Source organism: Larus michahellis, chromosome 1, assembly GCF_964199755.1.
Source record: "Larus michahellis chromosome 1, bLarMic1.1, whole genome shotgun sequence".
NCBI classification, from domain to species: domain Eukaryota; kingdom Metazoa; phylum Chordata; class Aves; order Charadriiformes; family Laridae; genus Larus; species Larus michahellis.
In genome coordinates this window covers 111,673,659-111,697,181 of record NC_133896.1, presented here as the reverse complement: position 1 = coordinate 111,697,181, position 23,523 = coordinate 111,673,659, and the positions used below count along the sequence as shown (strand labels likewise).

At 37.9% G+C, this 23,523-nt stretch overlaps 1 protein-coding gene across 6 annotated transcripts in view; it reads right to left on the bottom strand.

Annotated features, from left to right (window-relative positions):
- Positions 1-23,523, bottom strand: part of ROBO1 (roundabout guidance receptor 1) — a 537,087-nt gene that overhangs the window by 104,109 nt on the left and 409,455 nt on the right. For all 6 annotated transcript variants that reach the window (XM_074599365.1, XM_074599346.1, XM_074599356.1 and 3 more), the window contains one exon: positions 8,780-8,937. In XM_074599365.1, the coding sequence (XP_074455466.1) occupies positions 8,780-8,937 (158 nt within the window). The remainder of the gene's footprint in view (positions 1-8,779; positions 8,938-23,523) is intronic.

The following is a 23,523-nucleotide window of genomic DNA, read 5'->3' as shown; positions in this document are numbered from 1 at the left end:
CAATAACGACAAACCATAGCTATGCATGTCTAATGCCTAACATTTTAAGCGGTGAGAAGACAAAATAGCAGAAGCAATGCTCATCACTGATTCAAAGGAACATTTTTGAAAGTTAAGAGAAAAACCAGAAGGAACAGATACTCTTAGCTATAGGGACAATACGATCAGCAATAACTTGGTTTAAAATGCCAGCAATTAAATGACCATAAAGAGTCTCTTAATCTAACACTAAGTTATGAAGAGCTTTAATTCCACTGGTTTCGGTCAGTGTGAACACAGCCTATAAATCTCATAACCTCACACAGTAGGTTCCACTATTACCAGGCAGCTCCTTGAGAACACAGGGGGTCACTGTGGTCCTAAAAGCAAAATGTAGTCTCTGTGATAGCCAGCACAACCCTATGGAACCTGTTGTCCTCCCCAGTCCACGGATGTTTGACATCGGGCCACCCTTTCGCCCTGCATCACGATGCTCCTTCCCTTTCCACTAATTCCACAGACCAATATTATCCTTTGGAGATGTCTGCTGAAAAGACACATCACATCAAGTGTGAACCAATGCATGGTTTACTCTGACCTACACTTTATTCAGCAACCTGGCATAGAAGATTCAGGATTAATAATGAGCTATTTGAACCAATTAGAACAATGTTGGGCATTGAGCATGACTCAAACACTTTAGACTAACTGGCTAACGGGCTTTTTCCTCACCATTTAATCGCAGCAAACATCCCACTAATGGAGAAAACATCTCGTCCCCCAAAGAAGGATTCAGGACAACTGACTGTGAGAGCTATAGAGAAGGAAGGGAATGTCCACATGGGCATTTTCAGGCCATTTGCTTTGGCTTGGCGCATGGAGACTTCAAGCCAACGCAAGCTCATTTTGCCCTTACCCTCAACGCAACAGAAGCTGTGTGGCCACATTAGTACAATACCGTGCCGGAGTGATCTAGGCTGTCTCTCAGCAGGGCTTATTAGCTCAGGCTCGGCGCCACATTAACCACTGCCATATGGCTTCTGGTCGATTCAAAGAGCGAACTGAATGAGCTCACATCTGCCTGACAAAGTCTGCATAGCTGTGCTCTTTAAAATGGCAAACCTGCAGAAAGCTGCAAGGAGAGAATCTTGTAATAGGTTAGGATTTTCAATTGTAGAAATACAAGCTGTCACTATTAACAGCTGTGGTCAGGGCTGGAAACTACTCGTGGATGTGTTGGAGATGAAAAGTTTCATCTCAAAGAGCTGAGTCTGAAAAACGATGCGAGTATGGTAAGACTCCAAATAGGATGTAAGAAAAGAAAGAGGAAAATGAATACAAAAATAAAATTATGGCCAATATTTTCTCTTCTTTCTGTTAGCCCAGGCTATTAGTCATATTTTTTACGGCCTTCTAAGATGAGCAGGTTCCTCTGTAGAAGGTGGTAATGTTTTTTAGGGCTCCGCCAGAAAACCCACAAACAATGTACAAAACGATGTGACAAATGCTAATCAAAGATTAATGTACCACTGAGAAAGACTCAGATAAGCCTGTGATAATAAAAAAATTACACAGGAAGTAGCACTGTAGCAGAAGATAACCTGATAACTCTTTGTCTTAAGACAGAAAGAGTGGTTGTGCAGATGTGGAAGCTCGAGTGGTTTAGACACAGCAGGGGAAAAGACAGGCACGCAGGGAGAATTGAGAAGGAAGATGGGAAAGGTGCCCCAGTGATAATGCAGGAGACAACAGAAGCATATGCCATGGTCAGAACAGAAAACAAAGATGATGATCCAGAAGACACATTTTGAATGATTTGTGGAATCTAGAGAGAAGAGAGACTCCAGCAGGAGCAACAGGGACCTTGAAACAGAGCTTTAAGCATGAACACAGAAAAACAATGTCACATTTTTTAAAAACTAAGAGCAAGAAACAGCAGGATTTAGAGCCATTCTCACTATCCTCTGGGAGAGCTGAGCGGTTCCAAATTATTTTTCGCAATCTTATACATTTTTTCCCCTTGGGGTGCCAAGTTAACTCACAGCAGCTCCAGTTATGTCACCAGAGGAAGCAATATTAATACCAGAAAAAATATAAATCATTAGCAAAAACTACTCTTGATCCTCAAGGAAGCCACCATTGTAGGGATCAGCAGACAAAGGAAAAAGAGAGGTAGAGCGGGAAACCAACCCTCTCAGGGAGTAAGAAAAAGAGACAGAATGAAGAAAAAGGACTGGGAAGAAAGGAAATTGCTGGGGCGCAACAAATATGTATTGGGAATCAGAAGAAAAAATACACTTCTCTTTCTAACCCTCCTGAGGCATATAGGAAATTGCTGCTTGCCCTTTAATCTGCCCCCCCAAAAAAGAAAAACAATTAAAATGAAATAAAACCCTGAACCCTAGGTACTTGCTCCCCGCCTTCTCCTCACCCCCACTGCTTTGTGTGCTGTGTATCCAGGCCACGATCTTTCAAGCAGCTCTCCACAGGACAGACTATGTTACCATTAGCATAACATCTTCTACAGGAACATGCCTTCTTTTGCTGTCTATCTAAAATACATCGTTTGGGGAGATTAAGATGCTAAGAGATTAACTATTAATTAATTAATGAAAAAAAATAAGAGAGGAGGCTAGAAAAAAAAAAAGAAATAGAGAAGAAAGAAATAAGGATAAACATCTTGAATTAATTTGGAGTGGCACCGTAACAGTATGGTTTGCATCAGGAGCATCACTGTTTTAAAGGGTTAAGACTGTTACTCCCGCACAGCACACACAGCAACAAATCTGATCAATTTTTGTTTCATTTTTCTTGATTCAGATTCCCACTGCAATTTAATTTTGGAAGGAAAGGTCCCTTTCCTAAATAGGGAATTAATTTTTGCTTTTTCCACCGTTCCCTCCAATACAAACAACCCTTTCTCTTTTCCTTTTTAACTGATAGGCATAGTATTTCTTCCATTTCTTTCTTTCTTTCTTGTTATCACCGAGATCACATTGGGATCACGTATGCGGTTTTAAACTTGCCAAAGCACAATGTGGCTGTGAATTGTCTCCACCATTCACAATGAACGAACCAAGAATGAACCAATTCCTCTTTGACAATTCATTAACAAAAAAATTAGGGGCAAATAATAAAACGCCTTCCTATGGATGGTAGCTTTAAGGAGTTTTTCCTGTCAGACAGTAGATCAGAGGCTTTGTTTTCACATTTTGCAGAAAACATTTTCATCACTCACTCATGTAAAAATAGCATTGTGTGAGACACAATAAATGCTTCGTATTTGTGATGCACTATTTAAGGGGCAGGAAACAAAACAGGAATCAATTCAAGTTACAACTTATCTAAAGTAAGAGTGTAAGTCATTCGAAACTGTTGATGTCACAAGACAGACACACAAAAAAGGAATGAAAACCTGTATGCATTATTCATCCTGTAACTTTGATCTTAAAAGCTAAGAAACTTGAACAAGGAAAGATAAATGGCTTCTCAAGCTTTTTCTTTTAAAAATCAAATGAGGATGAATCAGGATAAATGATAGATAAGAGTTACTACGAAAGAGGGGGAAATTGCAATCACAGTGCCACACCAAAGTTTCAATGCAAAGGCTTTGCTTTTTGTACTCAATTACAAAGGATTTCTTTTTTAGGTACCAGCACCCTTTTTCATGTATATGTAATAGATTTTACCTATTAAAATTTCATGTTCAGTATGCATAGCTTTTTTTCTTCTACCACCTACACCATGACTTCATGTGAACAATTAGGAAGTTTTCTGAACACGGGCTACTACTGGTCACGGGGCAGAAACAGAAGCGGCTGTGAAATCCTGACCTCCAAACCTGGCGCAAAAATCAACTTGCTCCAAGATATGCATACATTCTCCCAGTGGGAAAGTATTGATAATTACAGGCACTCTGACTGCATCCTGATTTTATTGAGGCTTAGTCGATTATGCAGGCATTGCCCCTAAAATATGAGACAAATTGAGAGCGAGATCCAAAAGCACATGGAGGTTGCCCTGTCTAGATGGGAGATGCACGAAGTCATCTATGAACGCTTTGCACTCCTGAGAGTCTGTAATTATTGCCAGTTTTTGCCTAAAGATATGCTCAAAGGCCCCACCATCTTGGTTAGATTACTGATGTCAGCATCTTATATACAGGCAATTGCATTTGGGAAGAAGACGGAGCAGCAACCCAGTTCCTTAAGGGAGGCTCTGAGTAAACCTAATGCAGACAGACAACGCTGCATTCATTACAAATCACAGCATACCAGCCATTTACATCAACAGCAAAGCCAAAGGAAGAGCATCTTTACATTACAGCATGCAGCAGGAGGTTTTGCTTATCTGAGCATCCAAATCGTTACCCCCGCACAAGCAGATAGCACTAATCAGATGATAGAGTGGGGCTAGACAGATGGGAGAAAAAGGCTGGGTGGAACCAAGGGTATGTTGTGTGATGGAGGAAATGGATGGGGAATAAGGTGGAAATTTCATTGCAGTGGTGTATAGTAGGAAGGCAGTGGGGACACCATTTGAAAAGTAGTGGGAGGTTTTGGGGTATAACAGGAAGATGGCTGAGAAGTGAACGGACACACACTGAAGGCATTCACAGGCTTACAAGCAACCAATATTCACTGCAATTCCTATGAGTGCCCAAGCAAGTCATTGCTAATGGCAGTCGCAGCCACTGATGCTTCTGCCAACTGTATCTAGACAAAATACATTTGGAAAGACCAAGCCCAGCGATTACAGCAGTCAGCAGAAACGAAGAGACTGACTGCACTTCCTCCTCAGCCCGAGGGAATGCAAACTCATAGCTTTCGGCACCCAGGTAAGTGCCTGAAACACAGGGCTACGTCCTAATGACACTGGGCTGCCATGCAAAGGAGATGGCTAGACTGATGGGGCTGGCAGGAGGCCTGTTCCTGGTGAGGACACCTAGAAGCCCGGAGTCCTGGCCTAGATCCTCGCTCCAAGCGATTTGTGGGTCTAAGAACTTCACCTGGCAAGACAGTGATTCCAAAGGCATAAACACCACTAAGGGCTGGAAACAGATTGAGGGACTTCCCCGCCCCCGTGAGCTCCCTTCTCGCTCTCTCACAGACAAGGCTTTCCATCTTTCCCCATCGTGTCCCAGCTCCAAGAGAGTCGCATAGCCTCTTCTAGTGCAGACGGAACGTTTCAGAAATTGGAAAAATGCATTTTATTTTTACACTGTTCGTAGTGAGAAACTAGAGCGATTCACTGGACTGCACTGAAGCACTCCTTTTCAGCTAAACATATTACAGAAGGGATTCTTGATTTCACAGTAATCCCAGGAGAAAAATTAACCAGATGAGCACAGAATTGCACCAGTTCTGTTCTGGCCTCATGATAATTGTTTTTCAATTCAACAAATTAAGTTAAAGATAAGCATTTGCTTCACATGCAAGACTGTCATTCCCACTTCATTTGTAATAAATATATGGAGAGGGATTAGCCACATCAAGCATATGCTTTCATACTGTGGTGTAAAGAATACACATGAGAAAAACCATGTTTAGCTCCAATGCACTGAGAAAACTGTTTATAGGCAACCGACTCAAGAGCAGAGACAAAAAAATGTTTTGACGATGATTTGTCATCAGATGCACCCAGCAGACATGTGTACGCTGAAGAGCCTAAACCGAGTCTGACTTGTGCTAAAACTGAGCAGTACTGGGAGAGCTGCGCTCAAATGTCTGTTTCTATAATCCCCATCACAGATAGCTATGCCCATACCCTTACTTTCATTTCTCATTTGTTCCGTTCACTATTGTTTATAACCTGAAACATATATAAATTTATTTCTCTTCAAAGCACATTTATTTGCCCTACAAATGGACCAAAAATATGCAAAGACTACTTTGATTTTTATCATCTCACCTACATAAACATATCGATTTCCTTAACCCTACCAGGACAAAATAATATTTTCTTTTTACTGCATTCCAGAGGAAGTTGTGCCTTAACTTGGATCTTATTTAACTGCTATTTATCTACATCTCTTACTTCAAACTCTCTGCCAGGAACCAAGACACCACCTCTGGCATCCTTAATACTCAGTCTGTAAAGCCCAGTTCTGCTGACTCAGAGATCAACATTGTCATTGCAGATGAGAAAAAAAGCTTCCATATATTAAAAATAAGATTGCTCCACAGATATACGATCTTTTTGAAGAAAGTATAGATATGAATCAAAAAGGAGGTGTCAAGCATCATCCCTTATTCCAAAAAAGCACAATCTTAATATTTATTTTAAATCTCTTGTCAGAAAGGAAAACATTAATATGAAATGCTTTAAATAGCCTTGGACACTTACAGAACTCTTAAAATGGCAATGAGTTAAAGATCAACAAGCCTTTAAGAATGAAAACAACTGGAAATGCTTTAGAAGTGGAGCCACTAAAGTATATTCATTGATTAAACACCCACTGGTACTGTTGTCCCAAAGCACAGGCGTTTACCTGGTGTGCATATATTGAACACCAACACATATAGTTTGACATTTCCCGATCTGGTAATTTCATGGCTTAAAAATAGGAAGGTAAGACCTGTAAAATGTATTCCCTGAAATTTAGTATCACTGAGTCAGTGATAGTTTTGCCATCAAATGAATGTAGATTTTAATTTAAAATATAGGCACCTATATGAATTTTTTTTTTTTTAAAATTAAATTTTTAATTTCGTATAAAAGTGAAATCTATCACTTAAAGCCCAACAACTTCATCCTTATTTTAGCTGTTGTACTCTTTTAATTCTTTCTGTTTCTGTTGCTAAACTAAAATGGAAATGGCCTAAAGGAGATAAGTTAACAGAAATGGAATAATGCTAAATCAGGTTTCGAAATTAATATTTTTTGCCCATCTGTCCTTTAGCATGTTGTCCATTCCAGGCCCCCACCTCCCCTTGCCTCCCAGCCACTAGCATGATGATACAGATGGTTACTGCAAAGCTGTAAAGACGTACATCTGAATGCATATTTATCCACTTGGCAAGATCCTGCTACAGCTGTAATTCGATGCAAATCTGCATTACAATGTAGCTTCAGTCTCTTGCCTGTGTGAGAAAGCAGCCATGATATTAATAGTGCTGCTTAAGACAATGCCAGGCAAATATGACGTAAATGAATGCAGTTGAGCTAGCTATCACAGCACTGTTAATTTACACCTCTGAAAACAAACACTCATTTGGGCACGTGAAACAAGTGTATATCTACACCTACATCAAAACTCATTTTCATTTGTTTGTTTTTAGAAGCAGAAACTGATAACGCAAGATAACTCCACCAGATGTCATGGTGAAAGAATACTATGTAGGTGAGTAGTTGACACAATCACCAGAAAAGAAAACCAAACCTTTATTCCACTGTAAGCACAGTTTTAATACATACAGGTGGCACTGCCAGTCAATGATAGTTGCTTTTGTTCTGGGTATGTCTTTGTTCCGGCAGCTGGGAGAAGAGCAGTCTTCATGTGTAACGAAAGAAATGTATTTAATAGGCAACACCTGAAAATCCTTCAAGAGACTAAACTATAGTAAGAGAAAATGCAAGTTTAGAAAGCATTTCCTGAAAGAAAACAATACCGCTGGATTCTTCTCTTTATCTCAGGTCAATTGACTTGTCACAGTGGGAAGGAGATTTGAAAAGGAAATTGCAAGTTCTTAGCAAGTATGATTGGAGGAATTGAGTTAATAGCCAGCAATCAGTATAGGTTCGGTAGGGTACTTAAAAATTTAAATGTATGCATACGCCACAACTACAGAATGCCTGAGCTTTGTCTTGTTTGTAAAAAAACAAATGGACCAACAGGCAATTTAAATTTAAATGGTAATTTTTTACTTAGAGTGCTGGGGTTTAAGTGTTCTTCCATTAAAAATTTCCATCATTTCAGCCTATGATTGAGGTATATAAATTGTATGTGCCTCTGATCTTGTTTTACACTCGTAATCTTCCCAGTACCAACAGGATCCTATATGGCATGTGCTTTCAGATGATACTGTTTCTCACCATATGGAAAGATGTTTTGTATCACCATGTTGGCAGCATATAAATGATTTTGAACTCATTTTTCATTGCCATTCCTTCAAGCCATGTAGGCTTATTAGCTTATTGTTTCACATGTCAAAAATTAAAAGCAGCATAGCTTTCTGACTTGAGAAGCTGCTTTATCAATACTCTTGAATAATCATGCACTGTATTGAGTGAGCTACACATACAAATGAGTATGAAAACACCTCTAACAAGAAAACAGCTTAATTTTAGAGGATAGGATAAGCCATCATCTCCCTAAAGAAATGCCACTATATCCCAAAAGCCTTCTTATCCTTTCTAATACAATGCACAACTTTTCTGCACGGATTCTTTTTAACAGAATTACAAAAGAAGTCTCACTTAGACTGCTAGTAGTTCCTCCTTCCAACCAAAGAAGGCAGATATTATAGGTTGCAGAAACTCGTAGGTGGATAAAAGGCAAGAAAATTATAGGACAGTGACAAATATAACGAATTTCATTTCTACAAGCTTCTAATTCCTCTGAGGAAGAGAAGAACATAGGTTTTGCATGGCCCTTTTTAACAAACAAATGCACACCCTGCAATGAAGTAGTACCAGACTACAGGATGCATTCCAAGCTAAATGCAAAATGGCCTTGCCCCCGAGGCAAGCAAAAGACAGATCACAGAAAGTACAGCATGGCTGGATGCCCACATGCTCAAGAGACTAGTAATTTTAGATTAGTTGATTTTGCATTGCTTGAAAAACTTTTTAAACTTACTGTAATTCTCTCATCTTTGTCATCTAGAGGGGTCCCATCTTTTTTCCATGATATAGTGGGCTCTGGGTGACCTCTTGGGGGCTGACATTCCATCACGGCAGGTTCACCCACTGCTACCATTACATCTGATGGATTTTGTCTGAAGTCATCCCGTAGAACTGAAAGAATAAATAAAATTAAGTCAAAAATTTCCCAATAATGCACTAAAAGAACAGCAAAGTGTTTTGTTTTGCCCTTTAATGGTCCCTGTTGTCGTACTTTATAATAATGAACAATTCAGAACAATTTCATTTGGCATCTGCAGATGGTCTCTGGTACTGTCACACAGTAACACAGAAAACCCATGTACAACTCGTATTTAATTTCCAACATACAAGCCAAGTGACTAACACCAATGGAGGGGAAAGGCTGACACAGACGCAGGATCGTCCGTACCGAAGAGCTGCCTCACAAGCAATATTGGCACGGTGTCTGCCTAGAGAGTGAGCACAGGATTCCCATCACAGCTGAAGAAGGTACAATGTCTTCTGTTCAGGTAGAATGACACTTGGGGAGAAGCATGGCAGAGGTTGCTTTCTGCCCCTCTTTCTCTGAGACTCAAGGTCAGCCCACCAGTAACTCAAAGGTTTATGGTTAACGATTGGCCACTGGCCATATGAATTGTACCCAGCCCTGAGTTTATGGCAAAAATGAACAAACTAACTAAACTTCTCAGTTCTTTGATGACATTATAAGATGCCAAGCATTTGTTCAGCCTTAGCCAAACTCATCATTGCAATTTGGCTTGTGTCTTTTTCAAGCAAAAAAAAATTTTAAATCTTTCCTGATCTCTGAGAGTCATCCCTTAGCCTGAGCCAGGACCATATCCTTCATTTGGAAGATGTCAATTTTACTACCTTTTCATAGAAAGAAACATTTTTATTGTGGTCTCATTACTATAATTTGTTCTTTCTCATCATTCAACCAAGCCCCAGCCTAGGAAACTCTAGTTACCTCCAATCACCCACTAGGCATTTTATCAATAGCTGTGAGATTACTTTTCTTTTTGGGAGAGGAGAGACATCATACTGCGCTCAGCAGACCACTACACAGGGACACACTTTAACAAATAATGGCATTCTTAAGTCTTGCCAAGTAAATGGCATTAGGTCTAATCTAAAAATAAATAATTCAAATGATAACAAATATAACATTCTAGTCCTCTCCACTGCTGTTACTCCAGCCGCACTGAACAAAGGATACCATAGCGGAATAGTACGTTATAACCAAAGGACTCTTAGGATTTTGACAAAGCTATCTGTCACTCTTGCTACCTGCAACAATCTTGTGTCAACAGTAAATAGTGCCAAGAATCTGCAGTAAAAAATGTATCTCCCAAGCCATGGATCACAGATACATCGACATTCATTACTCAACAGGAGTTTGGTTGTTAATGCCGCTTCAAAGCAAGGTGTGATTTATTGTCAGATGTTAAGGAATGTGGGTGTGCTTATAGATTGGCAGGTACAGCACTGCCACCAAACCATTCCTCTCTGTAAGGTCTTTCATACTGTTAAGACCCTTTAAAATGGTCTGAGGGCAAATGGGTCATCTGCTTTGGGACACAGGTATATACTTTTCTCACATCTTCTTTCTCCAATGCTAATCTAAAATGAGGGGAGGGAGCAAAAATGACTAATAGTTCTTTGTTTTGGAGGATTCTTGGCAAATAGCCGTGTCAATACTCAGTAGGACCATCTTCTGTTTTTTCTTCTCAAGTACACCTACCTTACATTCTGATACCCTAGCATTCAGCAGCTACAGTCACAGACCTTTGTGTCCAGCTTTGCTCATTATAACATAATACACAACAGGGAAAGTTTCAGATTGATATAGAAGTATAGACATCATCTGAATTTACCAGTCCCCTTCCATACAGAACCACTCACGTTTCAAATGTTTCAGTTTAATTATTGAGATTTCTGGATGCCCTGGAATCAGGAGATACTGATGCACTGAAAGAGGATAATCAAGGACAAAATGTCTCTATCACTTTAACAATACAACTAACACAAGAGAATGATAGGACTTAACAAAGAAATTATAGAATAATTTAGGTTGGAAGGGACCTCTGAAGGTTCATCTAGTCTACAACGAGGCGCTATTGCATGAACATATTCTGTTGGATGAACTAGCTCTCTCAAACAGACCTAGTCTAGAAAGTTTATTTAAAAAAAACAAAACCACAACCATGCACCTATTGCCTAGTCTACAAAAACCTGAGAAAGCATGCTCCATCTAAGAACAAAGAATTTCTCTCTCTAAAAAGCAAAATATATAGCTATGTTCCTTCTATGGACTAGGGAAAACTGAAAATGTTTTCAGCTATAAAATTAATCCAGGTTACATCTAGAGGAAATAATGTTTTCAGAAAGGGGAATTATGTCATTTTTAGTTATTCAGAAAGGTAAGTCAAAAGACCAATCCTTTAGCTTCTCTTCTGCTTTCAACAAAACTTTATTAAGTTTAACCTTCATTCTCTTACAGATTCCTTACTACATTCCCCCAAATATTGATGCATCAAAATTGGATACATCAAATTATTTTGGTTATGGGAGTGTTAAAATACTACTCATATACACTGAAAACCTTCTATATACTTATTCCGTTTATACCGAATATGACATTAATAACCAGATGAAACTTCTTCTGTTCCCAAGCAGCCCTCAAGCCATCCAGATACAGTAAATCATGTAGTGTAAGCGGCTAGGCTGACACCGCTTTCTGCTGAAGTCAAAGAATTTTTTCAATTTATTTTAATAGAGGCTTGATCTGGCTTGGAGCCATTGGTCATATTATTACTTCTTTTTTCACTTCCTCAAACTAAAGGGCATAAAAGAAGAAGAAACAGAAGTTGCACCAAGTTACTAAGAAACCCCCATATATCCAGTTCCCAGTGCCAACAGCACATGAAAGTGCAGAATAGTTTATTTGCTACACCACAGTTCTATTGCAACTCAATAAAAGGGGTGTTTTGACCATGAGTAAGAAGCCTTTTATTACTACTGAAGATTGTATCACTTGGATAAAGCTAAGAGACATATAAAAAGAAGTGCCCTTAAGTTTAAAAAAAAAAAAAAAATCAAGTGAAGCGATCTTAATAAACCATAAGCGCTTTTCAAGTCTGAAAGCCCTTGTAAATCTAAGAGGAATGCCTATCAGATAGCACCTCAGATGGCTTTTAGCACCTTTGAAGCAACAAAGAAGTCCAGTACTTGCATAATAAAAACAAATTACTTCAGTAGTTCCTACACTCCTTAGTCTTATATCAGCTTAACAAGCATAGTACCTTGTCTGTAAACCAAGACCTTTCCCAAATTAACCAATGCTTAATAGAATGCCTTAGGAGGACATCAAAGGTCCAGGCCATAGATACATCAAAACAAGTATTTTTTTTCCATTTACTATGAATTATTTTGGCTCTAACATTACATAATGAAATGCTAACAAAATGTAATCCATTAGAGATTACTCCACAGATAGTCGTCATGTAATTATTTTTGCAGCTGTAAGGTAGATACATGCTCTGTTTTTTGCCTCAGGCCCTGGCAACCTTGCATGAAGTTATAAATTTAAAATTTTCTTCCCTTACTGAAAAAAAATCATTTTTTTCTTTTCTATCTTTCATAGGTCAAGGCTCACTGTAAATTGAGAATACATTTCCTTTTGAAGATATATTAGGAGCATACTTTGTAATTCAGTACAGCATGTGCTTACGCTTGCCTTTTTTTCTTTTTTAACAAATTCTGTGTAGCATCTTCATAAAGTCCCCCTACATTTCTGACATACCGTGGGTGAGGTTTTCTAACATCTTACTCTGCTCTAGTATTTTCTAAAATACAATGAATAATGATCCTAATTATTGTCATTGCACAGCTAGGACAACTCCATGATCTTGCTGTGTGAACTCTGAACTCCTGTGTTTGTGCTTAAAACACTTTTATGCGATGCTCACTGAACTAAACAGGTTCAAGATCAACTTTTGTTACTCCACTTAAAAGTCGACTCCTCATACTACTGTTCAACATCGTTTGCTATTCAATCAATAAACCCATTGCACTTTCCCTGGAGAACCTTTCCCAGAGCAGAAGGGAACTAGGAATCACTTGAGGATAATTTTTTATTGACAAGCAACATAAGCAGAGGCAGGGTTTTTTTGTATGTGTGTAAGCCCTAAACAGAGCTTTTAAAAATGTAGCACACAGTGGTTTTTTTCTTAAGCTTATTGTTGACTACTATGAAAAAGAGTAGAGAGTCATTACTGGGTGAAATGGGAGGCAGGTAGGCAGGTTTTTTTTGCATATACACAGTGCAGATATTTAGGAAAGATTATTGTTAAGAGTTTATCATTAAATAACTGCGATCTACATCAAAGACAATAAGGCAAACCAAACCAAAACACAAGAAAAAAGAAAGCAACCAGAAAGCTTTAGTCAATAAGCGAAATGAATGAATTTGTAAGGAACACACTAATTACCATCATACATTGTGCATATCATGCTTTAACAGGTGGTACCATTTAAGAACTGGTTAGACACTTCATGCTAGATCAGTTCAAAGCAGCGCACCAAAATATATCCAGGATCCCTAATCAACCAAGATATTACAGCCATGGTCACTCAGTGAACAGAGGAAGAGAGGAAAATGAAGATGTTTCGGGTGCAGTTTCATAATCAGATTAAGGCAATCTTAATCCATTTCAGTTCTTCTAAAAGAGATCATCCAGACTTGCTTCCTGCTAACTTTCCTGCACTGCCCTGGACAAAACACACTATTTTGCAAGGCCATTTGTTGGAGAGAGATCACTGAGACAAGATCTCACACAACTAAGACAACCAAAAAGATCCCAACAATTTCCACTCTTTTAGCATGCAGATAATTTAAATGTTTCTTTGTATTTCAGAACATGCCTCGAAAATGGGGAAAAATAGAAGAAATGCTCGTTCCTCACACTGCTTTATAAAACAGCCAGATCTCAACTAACGAGCAAGTTTCCTCCGAGCAAACAAAAATGAGCTAACATCAAACTATGTGCTAAAACTGAGTGATGCAACCCTACTAAAGCCTCACTGCCCAGCTTTTGGCTAATTTTGTTATAAAACCCCCATGTAATAGATTTTAATTTGTTTAATACCCACCAATTCTATTATTTTAATTCCTGTAAATTTATAACAAGTATTTCAATGTTTCTTTTTCCATCCCCCGACAAAACAACAGTATCACAAAGAAAGTTTCCACCTAATATGAGGAACAAAACAACAACACTGTGCACTTGCTGTAAAATGCTGTAAGACTAGGAAAGTGAAAAATGGGATTCAGGAGGTTATATAAATGTTCCAATCCCATGAACCCATAATCAAAGACAAACTAAGTATTTCTTAGTCAGGATTGAGCTGTTACTCAAAAGCAGAACAGTAATTTAGGACAGCAATGACCCCTTTTCCCCACTACCTACTGAACTTGTAATTCAAACTTAAAGATACACAGCAGACATTTTTGGCATTAAAATATACTGTAAGACGTTTGTCAGTTGGAGCAGTGCTTCAAAACAGGTGCTTAATTTTAATTAGAAGCATCAGCCAGAACTACGGTTTAAAGACTTTGCTGGCATGAAATTTATACAGATGTCAGAATATCATTTTTAATACATGCATGCCACTAATGGGGAAGTGTTATGGCACCTACTTAAGTTCAAAAAGAATAAAAAATGCACACACAATCAGATTTAAGACAGTATGCGTGTTACCAAAATGTATCTTAGACCTTATTAAACTCTTCAAGAATGTTATCTGGTTTGAGTAAAAACTTGATCTTTTACAAATGAGAAATATTCTTTTCTGAAGACAAACCCCTAAAAGTTTCCATACGGTCATGTGAAGTTAAAGCAAAAACTGGTTCCCTGAAAAAAATTATTTCTTTTCCTTTCTGTAGGCGTTAAAAACAGGTTAACACTGGTGTTAACTACAGTACATAGTCATTAAAATGGAACAGGAGTAGAGCTATAAATAGTCAGAAATTACTGTTATGATCTTCTAACAAGATCACTCACGTAATACCGGCAATAATTTTATGCAGTGACTGAGTCCAGCAATATGGTATTGCACATTTCAAAACATGTCTACACTTTTATACATCCTCCAACAGGTAGCGTGGGGGCTCCTCACTTTCATCATTTTTAGTTCTCATCCCATTCCTGCCTTGAAGCACTTTGACCTCAGCTACTGGATCTCACTACACCTTTCTCAGTCAGACTAAAGAGCCTTCTATGAACAAGCAGACGCCCATCAGTTCAGTATCCAGACCTCTAACCTTCCAGCCTTCTCTGAGCTTGAGAACTACAGAGCACCGGGCACGTGGCCTAACAGTTTAAGTCCCTCCCTGTGTCACTCTTACGACACAGGACTTCCCTGATGACACAGTCTGAGAATTCTCATTGAAGAGGTTTCCAGAAATAAGAGACTGCTCATTGTAAAGAGCCTGACCATAAGGTGCAGTGCAGTTACATGTACAAAATAGCAGCAGTGAAATTAGATCACACTTCTAAAATGTTAACAGAATGTACTGCCTCAATTACTGTAACCTTTAAGTTGTTTTAAAATGTATTCTCTCTAAAGAGTAATATATTTGATTGATTGCTTTTTATACAGCACCACCAAACTGGCATCTTATTATCTACTGAAGGTCAATAGTTACGTTCTCTGGAAAAAAAGTGTCATTCCTTGTTAAATTAAGCCATACATGTTAGCAAATATAACACCTGCATGCTTCTAAACCATTAACGTGGAAAGAAATCAAGGAGTGCTTCTCCTACTGGATCACATCTTTTAAAAGGTGCTGATGACAAATACAAGCGATCTGCTTGAATCAAGCAATACGCTACACTGCAAAAGCAATTAAATGTTAAGGCATTTGGCAATAAACATACTGAATTCATATAACAAAGTTAAAATAAATACATTTATTTTCAATTACAATAAATATATTATTGATATTATTGTCATATTTATTGTCATTATTTTTCATTCAGTCACTAGGAAACTTACAATTGTTAATAGACAGAAACACATGCTTAAGGAGCAGGTTCCAAAAAAGACTACTGTAAAAAACATTGGCTCAAAGTTACTGATGATAAAAAATTTATGATGACAAAAATTTATGGAAACCATTCCAAATCGGTTTGATTTTATTTCACTAGTTGAAGATTTGGGCTTTAAATATTGCCAGGAATCTTACTGGGCAACATAGCTGTCATCCCGTAACAGTATTTCCATGTGTGGAAAGGGAAGTGTAAATGAATTAAATGATGAATTGGGACTCAATTAAATGACCAGATCTGATAAGTCATATAAAGAGTAATTTTAACTCCTGTGAGAAGGGTAACTGACAGGCCTAAGGGAGTACGCTGCACCACTGTGAATCCTAATTAAACCCTGAAGAATCTGGGATGCCTCAGGCATGCGACTCTGAGAGTCTCCCTTAGGTTGATTGAAAATTGAAAATAGATCAGGAGAATGGACCTAATTATTAATTTGATTGACTGTGTACAAAACGTGATCCCTCTCAACATCTTCCACATATTGTAGGCTGGGAGAAGGCATATATTACCTGTAAGCCAGAATTTACCTCCTAGAACAGTAGATTCATTTGTACAGACAGCAGAGACAGTTTCCCTTCACTTGTTCTGAATATTTACAGCTATTTTCTTTTTTATTACTATTATTATTTTTTATTGTACATTTCATTTTAGAGTTTTGGGTTATTTGAATCATGCTTCATTACAGACAATATTTTTAGAGTGACGAGCACAGCAGATTTCCCAACTTCAGGACAGAAACGAAGCGGTTTTAGACATAGCTCACAGAAGAACTGTGTCTTTGGGAGATGATAAATTAGTTTTCCCTAGGCAAAGAAGGGTTTACATCTTTAAATCCAAGGATTTGGGTGTGTTCTGTTAATAAAGGGGTTTTTTTACTCTCCAAGTAAAGGTCCTGATGTCCATTTTGCAATGAACTGTTAGCTTCCTTCAAAGCAGATTATAATAGAGAAAAATAATCAGATTAAGATGCTGCAGCAAGACCTTGTCTTGGCCCTCCAAATTAAAGCATAACAAGGTAACTGAGAAGACAAAAGAGATATAAAGACCAAACAATGAAAGAGAAAAGGTGAGAAGACACTTCACCAAAATGCCAGCATCAAACCTTATTTCACAAGCAGAATGGCTTTCCCTTTTAAGAAAGAAGAGATGAATCAACAAACCGAGAATTGCCAGTGTCCTGTAACTCGAGATTCCAGGGAGAAAATAAAGGAAGGAATACCGGTAACAAGGACAGAAGCGAACATTTAGGCAGTTTTCAATGAGAGCTTAAAGCTGGGATATATGGCACTAGCAAATGGAGTCAGATCGCAACGATTAAAAAGGTATTGCTTCCAAATAGCAAACTATGCTGGCTTGAGATTTGAAAAACTGACTCTCTTCCCCATAGTTTCTAAGAAGGAAAATCCCTTATGAGGCCAAACATGAAGGAACCTTATTTGTCTTAACTTGTGTTGTTAAAAGAGGAGATGCAACCACTCCACAGACTTGCCAACGAAACTGTGGCAGCACTGTTTCTGTAGTACAGGCAAGACTTAAATGGCCGATGCTTGTACAGTTGCTTGTACAATTATAATCATCCTTTCAGTCTGAAGAAGCAAAAAAAATTAGCAGAGGAGACATTTTCAAAGAAATAAAGATCCACACTCCTGTGATAACAATGTTTCTGCAGCAGAGCTTTAAATCTGCATACGTGCTAAGCTACTGTTTTGCTTAGGTCCTGCCTCAAGGCAACAATTTTAGCCGTGTCCTTCTGCTTAGCATTCAAATTTTAGCGTGTTGTAACTGTACCACTACAATCAATGCTTTTTGAAAGGACTCTATTTCCATCCCCATTATGCTGTTAAACTGGTTGAAAAATACGACATTTTAATATCAGAGAATATGCAGTATCATTATCATGCTCAAACAGCTAAGTCACTTCTCCTTTAATATTCTGGAAAATGATATTCCACCATTACATCTGAGGTCAAGCCTGAAACATCAGTCAGAAGGTGCAAGATGCAGGCACTTCATATGGGTGAGTGGCTAATTCTAAATAACAGCAGGGCTAAGAACAGCATTCGTTGGCAGCAGACACTATAGCAAAGCCACATTGCTCAAAAATGCTGCTAAACTATTGCATACACTTTTATTCTGTTCTAGTCTTCTGTTGTTATTATATGCAATTTTATTCTGTTGAAAGGAACTACAGACCACAGAACTCTACCGCCTTTTCTCACCTCTCCAGACTGCTATACAGCAGGATATACCTTAGTTAGATTCCTTAATTATACTCTGCATGTCCAAATGCATGACTATATCATTCTTATGGTAATGTTATTTTGTTTCTTTACCTTCTAGAATTTTCAGAATGTAAACTGGCACAGTAGAAACAGGTACACTTTTTCAAAATTACAATTATGCCAAATATCATATACTTTTCAAATTACTTTTGCTGGCTTTAGAAAACATTCCAGGAAATCACCTCAGGGAAAAACAGCAGACAGCCTTATACAGAGGTCATAGAGAAATATAGTCTTCATCTAATTCAATTAACCGCTTTGAGTTAGATCCCAAATGGTACAAGCAAATGTTTGTTCTATTTCAGGCATATTTGAAGATATGAATCATTCCGCTTTCTCAGTATAAAGAAGCACAGTGCAATATCATACACTCAAATTTTTTATTGCTCAATTTGAAAAATCTCTAGAGGGACATCTTCATGATTTACGAGAGCTCTTCATTTGGACAACCATCTGAAGGCTTCAAATACTGTAAGAGTCTACCTCGAGTATTACAAAAAGTAGCAAAGTTAATAGCTACAACAATGAAAAATGGTGGTTTTGTAAGCAAATGGACATTACCAAATTCGCAAAGCTAGAACTCTGAATTGCAGCTCCTGGAGATTTATACGTTGTTGTAAATGGCAAAAGACAATAAAATAATGCAGAAAAGTACTTCTGCATTTGGACTCTTATTCTGGCTTCAATCCATTTGAGATATTCAAAGGCAACGTGCCAACTGATCAATATGTTAGTATTTAATGTGCAATAAGTGCTACTGAGTAAAAATCAGAGAAACACTGCCTGTTAGCAGAGTCTGCCTTATTACTGGCAGGAAGGAGCGCATGAAGTTTTGGATCACCCCATGTGGTAAAACAGCAGCCAGAAGTCTGATTCAGAATTAACAAAAGGAAACAGAGGGCGACGCTCAGCATGAACACAAATGCACATCAAGCCAGCCAGATTTCATTACTGAAGATTTTAATTTTGATTAAATGCTTCCTTTTATATTGGGTCACGTTCATTGTTTTCAACCCTGTGTTTTCATTAATATTTTAATACACGCAGAACATTAAGTTGCGTAACTTCAGTGTTGCGGCTAAAGATAGCATCTTTAATAACAGCTACAAAAGAGATTCTGGCATCCATCGCTGTCCGACTTCGCAGCGCTGTGAAGCACCATGGGCTGGTAGGGACTTTGCAGCATATGAGACAACGCATCTGCACTTACCACCAAGGAAAAGGAAAGTGGGTGACCGTAACATTAGCTTAGGCCGTTTGAAATGGGAACTTATAAATGCATCCAAGACAAAACAAACCAGCATAACGGAAATGGCTGTGAAAGTCTAAAAGGCTCAAGGCAGTGAGCACATTTGGTGGAAATGTTGCTTCCACCTTTGTTTTACACCCTGTGAGAAACTGCAGTCCAGTGCAACTCCTTAAAAACTTCCCAGGAAACAACGGCTGTAAAGAAATTGTAACGTGTCGTTTTAGTTACTGACTGTTGGCATTTTTGCCCTTGTTTCTGCTATTTCGAACTCCTAATGATGAAACTTAAGTTCAGACAACATTCAAGAGACCACACTTTTTCCTGACTCCATACGAGCTGGGGTACCGTTATGCTCCAGAAGTACCTACGCTCAATTTCCCTTGCCATTACCAACTGTGGGGTGCCATGATACACTCTACGAAGAGCTACCAACTCTATTAATTCAATCCTACCAGGGCTACACAGCCCATAGACGTTAATTTCCTGGTAAACCACAAGACTCTTAGATTTCCATTAAGAATTGTTATAGCGAGAAAAAGCAAATGTGTTACTGTGCGAGAACAGCATTCTTTTATTTCTCTGTTAACTCTGAATAGAATTAAATTTTCCACGTGAGTTCAGTGGACTGGTTCTTTTCTGTATGTTTAAGCACAAAAAGTAAACTTGAAAACACTATGAGACTTGATCTAGATTGTCAACAGATGCATAAAAATGAAAGTCATACATTTTCTGGACAGTTTTAAAACGCAAATACATTGTGACTAATTTTGGTAAACAGATGCTAAGAAGCCAGTGAATTTGCAAGATAAAAGCTACTGGTATCTTCTAATATTCTATCAGAAACAACTGAGTTTAGGGGAAAAAAACAACCCCAAAACACTATTTGGATTGCCAGATCCTTACACTTGTTTTTCTGATATACTGTGAGAATATATTTTTGCTGTTATAGGACTTTCTAGTAAACAATAACTCCAGCTGGTTTGTTGCCCTTTACTTTCATTGTTAGACACTTTAAAACTTACTGGTGAATAGCACTATGGATGTTATTTACTGTTACTCACGACGATTGGTGTCTTTAGTGCAAAACAATATTGGCTTCAGAAGTCTACCATTAGAATTCCAGCTTCTACCCTCCCTAGTTAGTGCAGAGAAGCTGTACCAGGCATGTCAGAATTTCAGTTAATTTTTTATGTTTCTGGTTTGCATATATATGTGGGCCTCTAGTAAATATAATAAAAGGTATAATAAAAGAAGCGAAAAATTCATTTTGGCTTCTCTCGTGTCTCTTCGGTTTGCTTCCAAACAGAGCAAAAACAAACTCAAAAATAAAACAGAAGTTCCCCTATGGATGTGTTTACTACTTGAGTTTGGATCTTCTCCACCAACCTGGCTTTGATTTGTATCTTGGATGGGGCCTGGAATGCAAAAACTGATTATTTGGGGGGTGGGGGTGGAACTGGACCAGAAGATGAACACCAGGTTCCAATGGATGTCCAGGCAACAGATCAAACTGGAGTCCTCACGAAACATGCACAGTGTAGACACCGTTTTTCAGGCCAACTGTTTCCCTCTATAAATACCTTTCTATTGGGTTGTGCTACTTGCAACTACTTGCTGTAGATATAATGTACATATAGCCGAACTAAGAACATCTAACATCATAAAAATTCCTTATTAATATTCACTATAGCAATGTTATCTTTTCCTCTGCCCGTTTCTTTCAGCTACCAAACCATGGCCTGTCCATCAGTTCTTTCAACACCACCTTGCCTTTCCTCACACACATGCACTAAATTACTACGAGATAAGAGGAGTTGCATGCATATTGTCAATATTTACGCATTCTTTGCCTGTCCAGGAGGCCAAAAAGGACAGATAAGTTTTAAGTTCATACTACAGGTTTTCTTTCAGAGTATGTATGCATTTATTAGATTTTGGACAGTGATTACAAAACCAACCAGCAGCAAGAGGGCTAAGAGAAAGGCTTCTCTTGCCAGGAAACAAGAAAATACAAAACATCAAGTATGAATCTTCAAAGTCACCATGTTCATTTATATACGAGAATCTAAAAAAAAGGAGAAAATATCTTTGCTAAAAAAAGCGCTTTGTTGTTGCTTGCGTGTTTGAATGAAATTGATTGGCATCTTTCAGTAGCTTACCATGACAAATAATTACTCAGAAGCTTTCCTGAACTTTCAGACTGAGGCACTATAGTTACTTCATGCAGAAAATGCTTTTAAGTAGGAGACACTGTTTATGTTTATACAAACCGAAAGGTGCATGTAAATACCTAGTTTTCTGTGCTGTTTCTCATTTGATTTACAGCAATGAGATACTCATCTCACAACTGAAATACATAGAGCGTATTATGTAGTAGCAAAAAAAAGGCAATACGTGTGCACTACAGCTAAATGTTAAAATATATTTGCATATTTTGGATTTGTTGGGGGGAAGAAGTGTATCTGTTGTGACCTTACTGAAACCACAGAAATAATAGCATTATATATCAACAAATCCATTGAATCAATGCACCTGGTCTGAAATGGGAACCCTTAAGAATGTAATGCTAGGAAGGTAAAAAAAAGTGAGTGCTTTTACCAGTAAACAGAAGGAAGCAGTGCCACTAGCGTTTATTCTCATTTTTGTGTCAAACTTCTGTTTTCACTATAAGTCTGTATGAATAATGCCTAGGTAGCCTTTGTTATTCTAGCATGTAAAACTGTACAACAGACAAAACTATCTGATCTCTCAGAGGAAAATTTTTTAAAGAGCAAAGTGGTAACTCCATACACATTAATCTAAAAAACGAGTAACAAGTACACCTCACTAAATTCTGTCAAGGTTCATGGAAACAATTGGGATTTGTATATACATCATTTGGATATAGGCCATTATCAAACTACCTAGAGAGTTAATCAACAGAGGACACTCTCAGCAAAACAAGACTGATGCTACATAATCAGAAACACCAGAGCTGTAAACAATGGAAATGCACGTTATTCCCAAACGGTATAAATAATTTAAGACTTCCAGAACAGAAATTAATCTACATACCATTTGAAGCACACAGAACCACCAATTCAGACAGAATAATAAAAGGTAAAGGAAAAACAGATGGATAATTAAAAAGACACTTTCCAAGGGGGAATACACTTAGCTTAGAAGTGCTGGTAACAAGTAAAGAAATAAATACCAAGGAAATCCTATTACATGCACATATATTTCATATGATTTATTTTTTTTCCAGAAGGGATTGGGAGTTTTTTCCTCTCATGTGATTGGACACTGAACCTGATATATCCATCAACATCTATCTGATTAACTCTTCAGCTCTTTGAAGCTTCAGTGTTTTATAGGGCATTATTTGCAGAGAGATGGAAACAACCTGATTTGCCCATATTTGAGATGGGCATTCTTCTTTTAGCCCCCACTGTCCTAGAAGCCCATACCCTTTCGTCCCCAGATGAAGTCTCAACAGCGTACTTCAAAGGAAAAAGATATTCATGGTGTCTTAACCTTTCCTTTGAAACTGAATCTCTAGATCCAATATCATCTAGCAAGGCTAATTGCATAGTATGCAGGGGAATTACTATTATTTCAATATAACCCACCATAGAGAAATGATGAAAGCTGAGGCACTGTTGTAACAAGCTTTACATAAAGACAGGACGGCAAACGCACTATCAAAGGTATCTTGCACAGGTAAAACAGGAAAATTTCACAAATTGTCTTTATAACCTTAACAATTACTTTCAAATATCATCCAGCTTATCCTGCAAAGAAAACCTTGTGAGAAGAGAAGAAAAAAAAGAGATAGAGAGAAAAAAAAGAATGCAGATATGAAGAAAGTATGTGATTTCATGGTTATATTTACTATACAACTTTCATCATATTAACACACTGGACTCACTATTTTATATTCAAATCTCCTTATCCTCTGCAAGTTTTACATTTTCCTATAATACAGCTCCAAATTACTCTACAAGTTGATTTTTAAAAAAGTAGAAGAAGTACGGAAATGCAACAGAGAAACTAATAAACATCATAAACAAAGTAGAAATGTTACCTTTTTCATTAA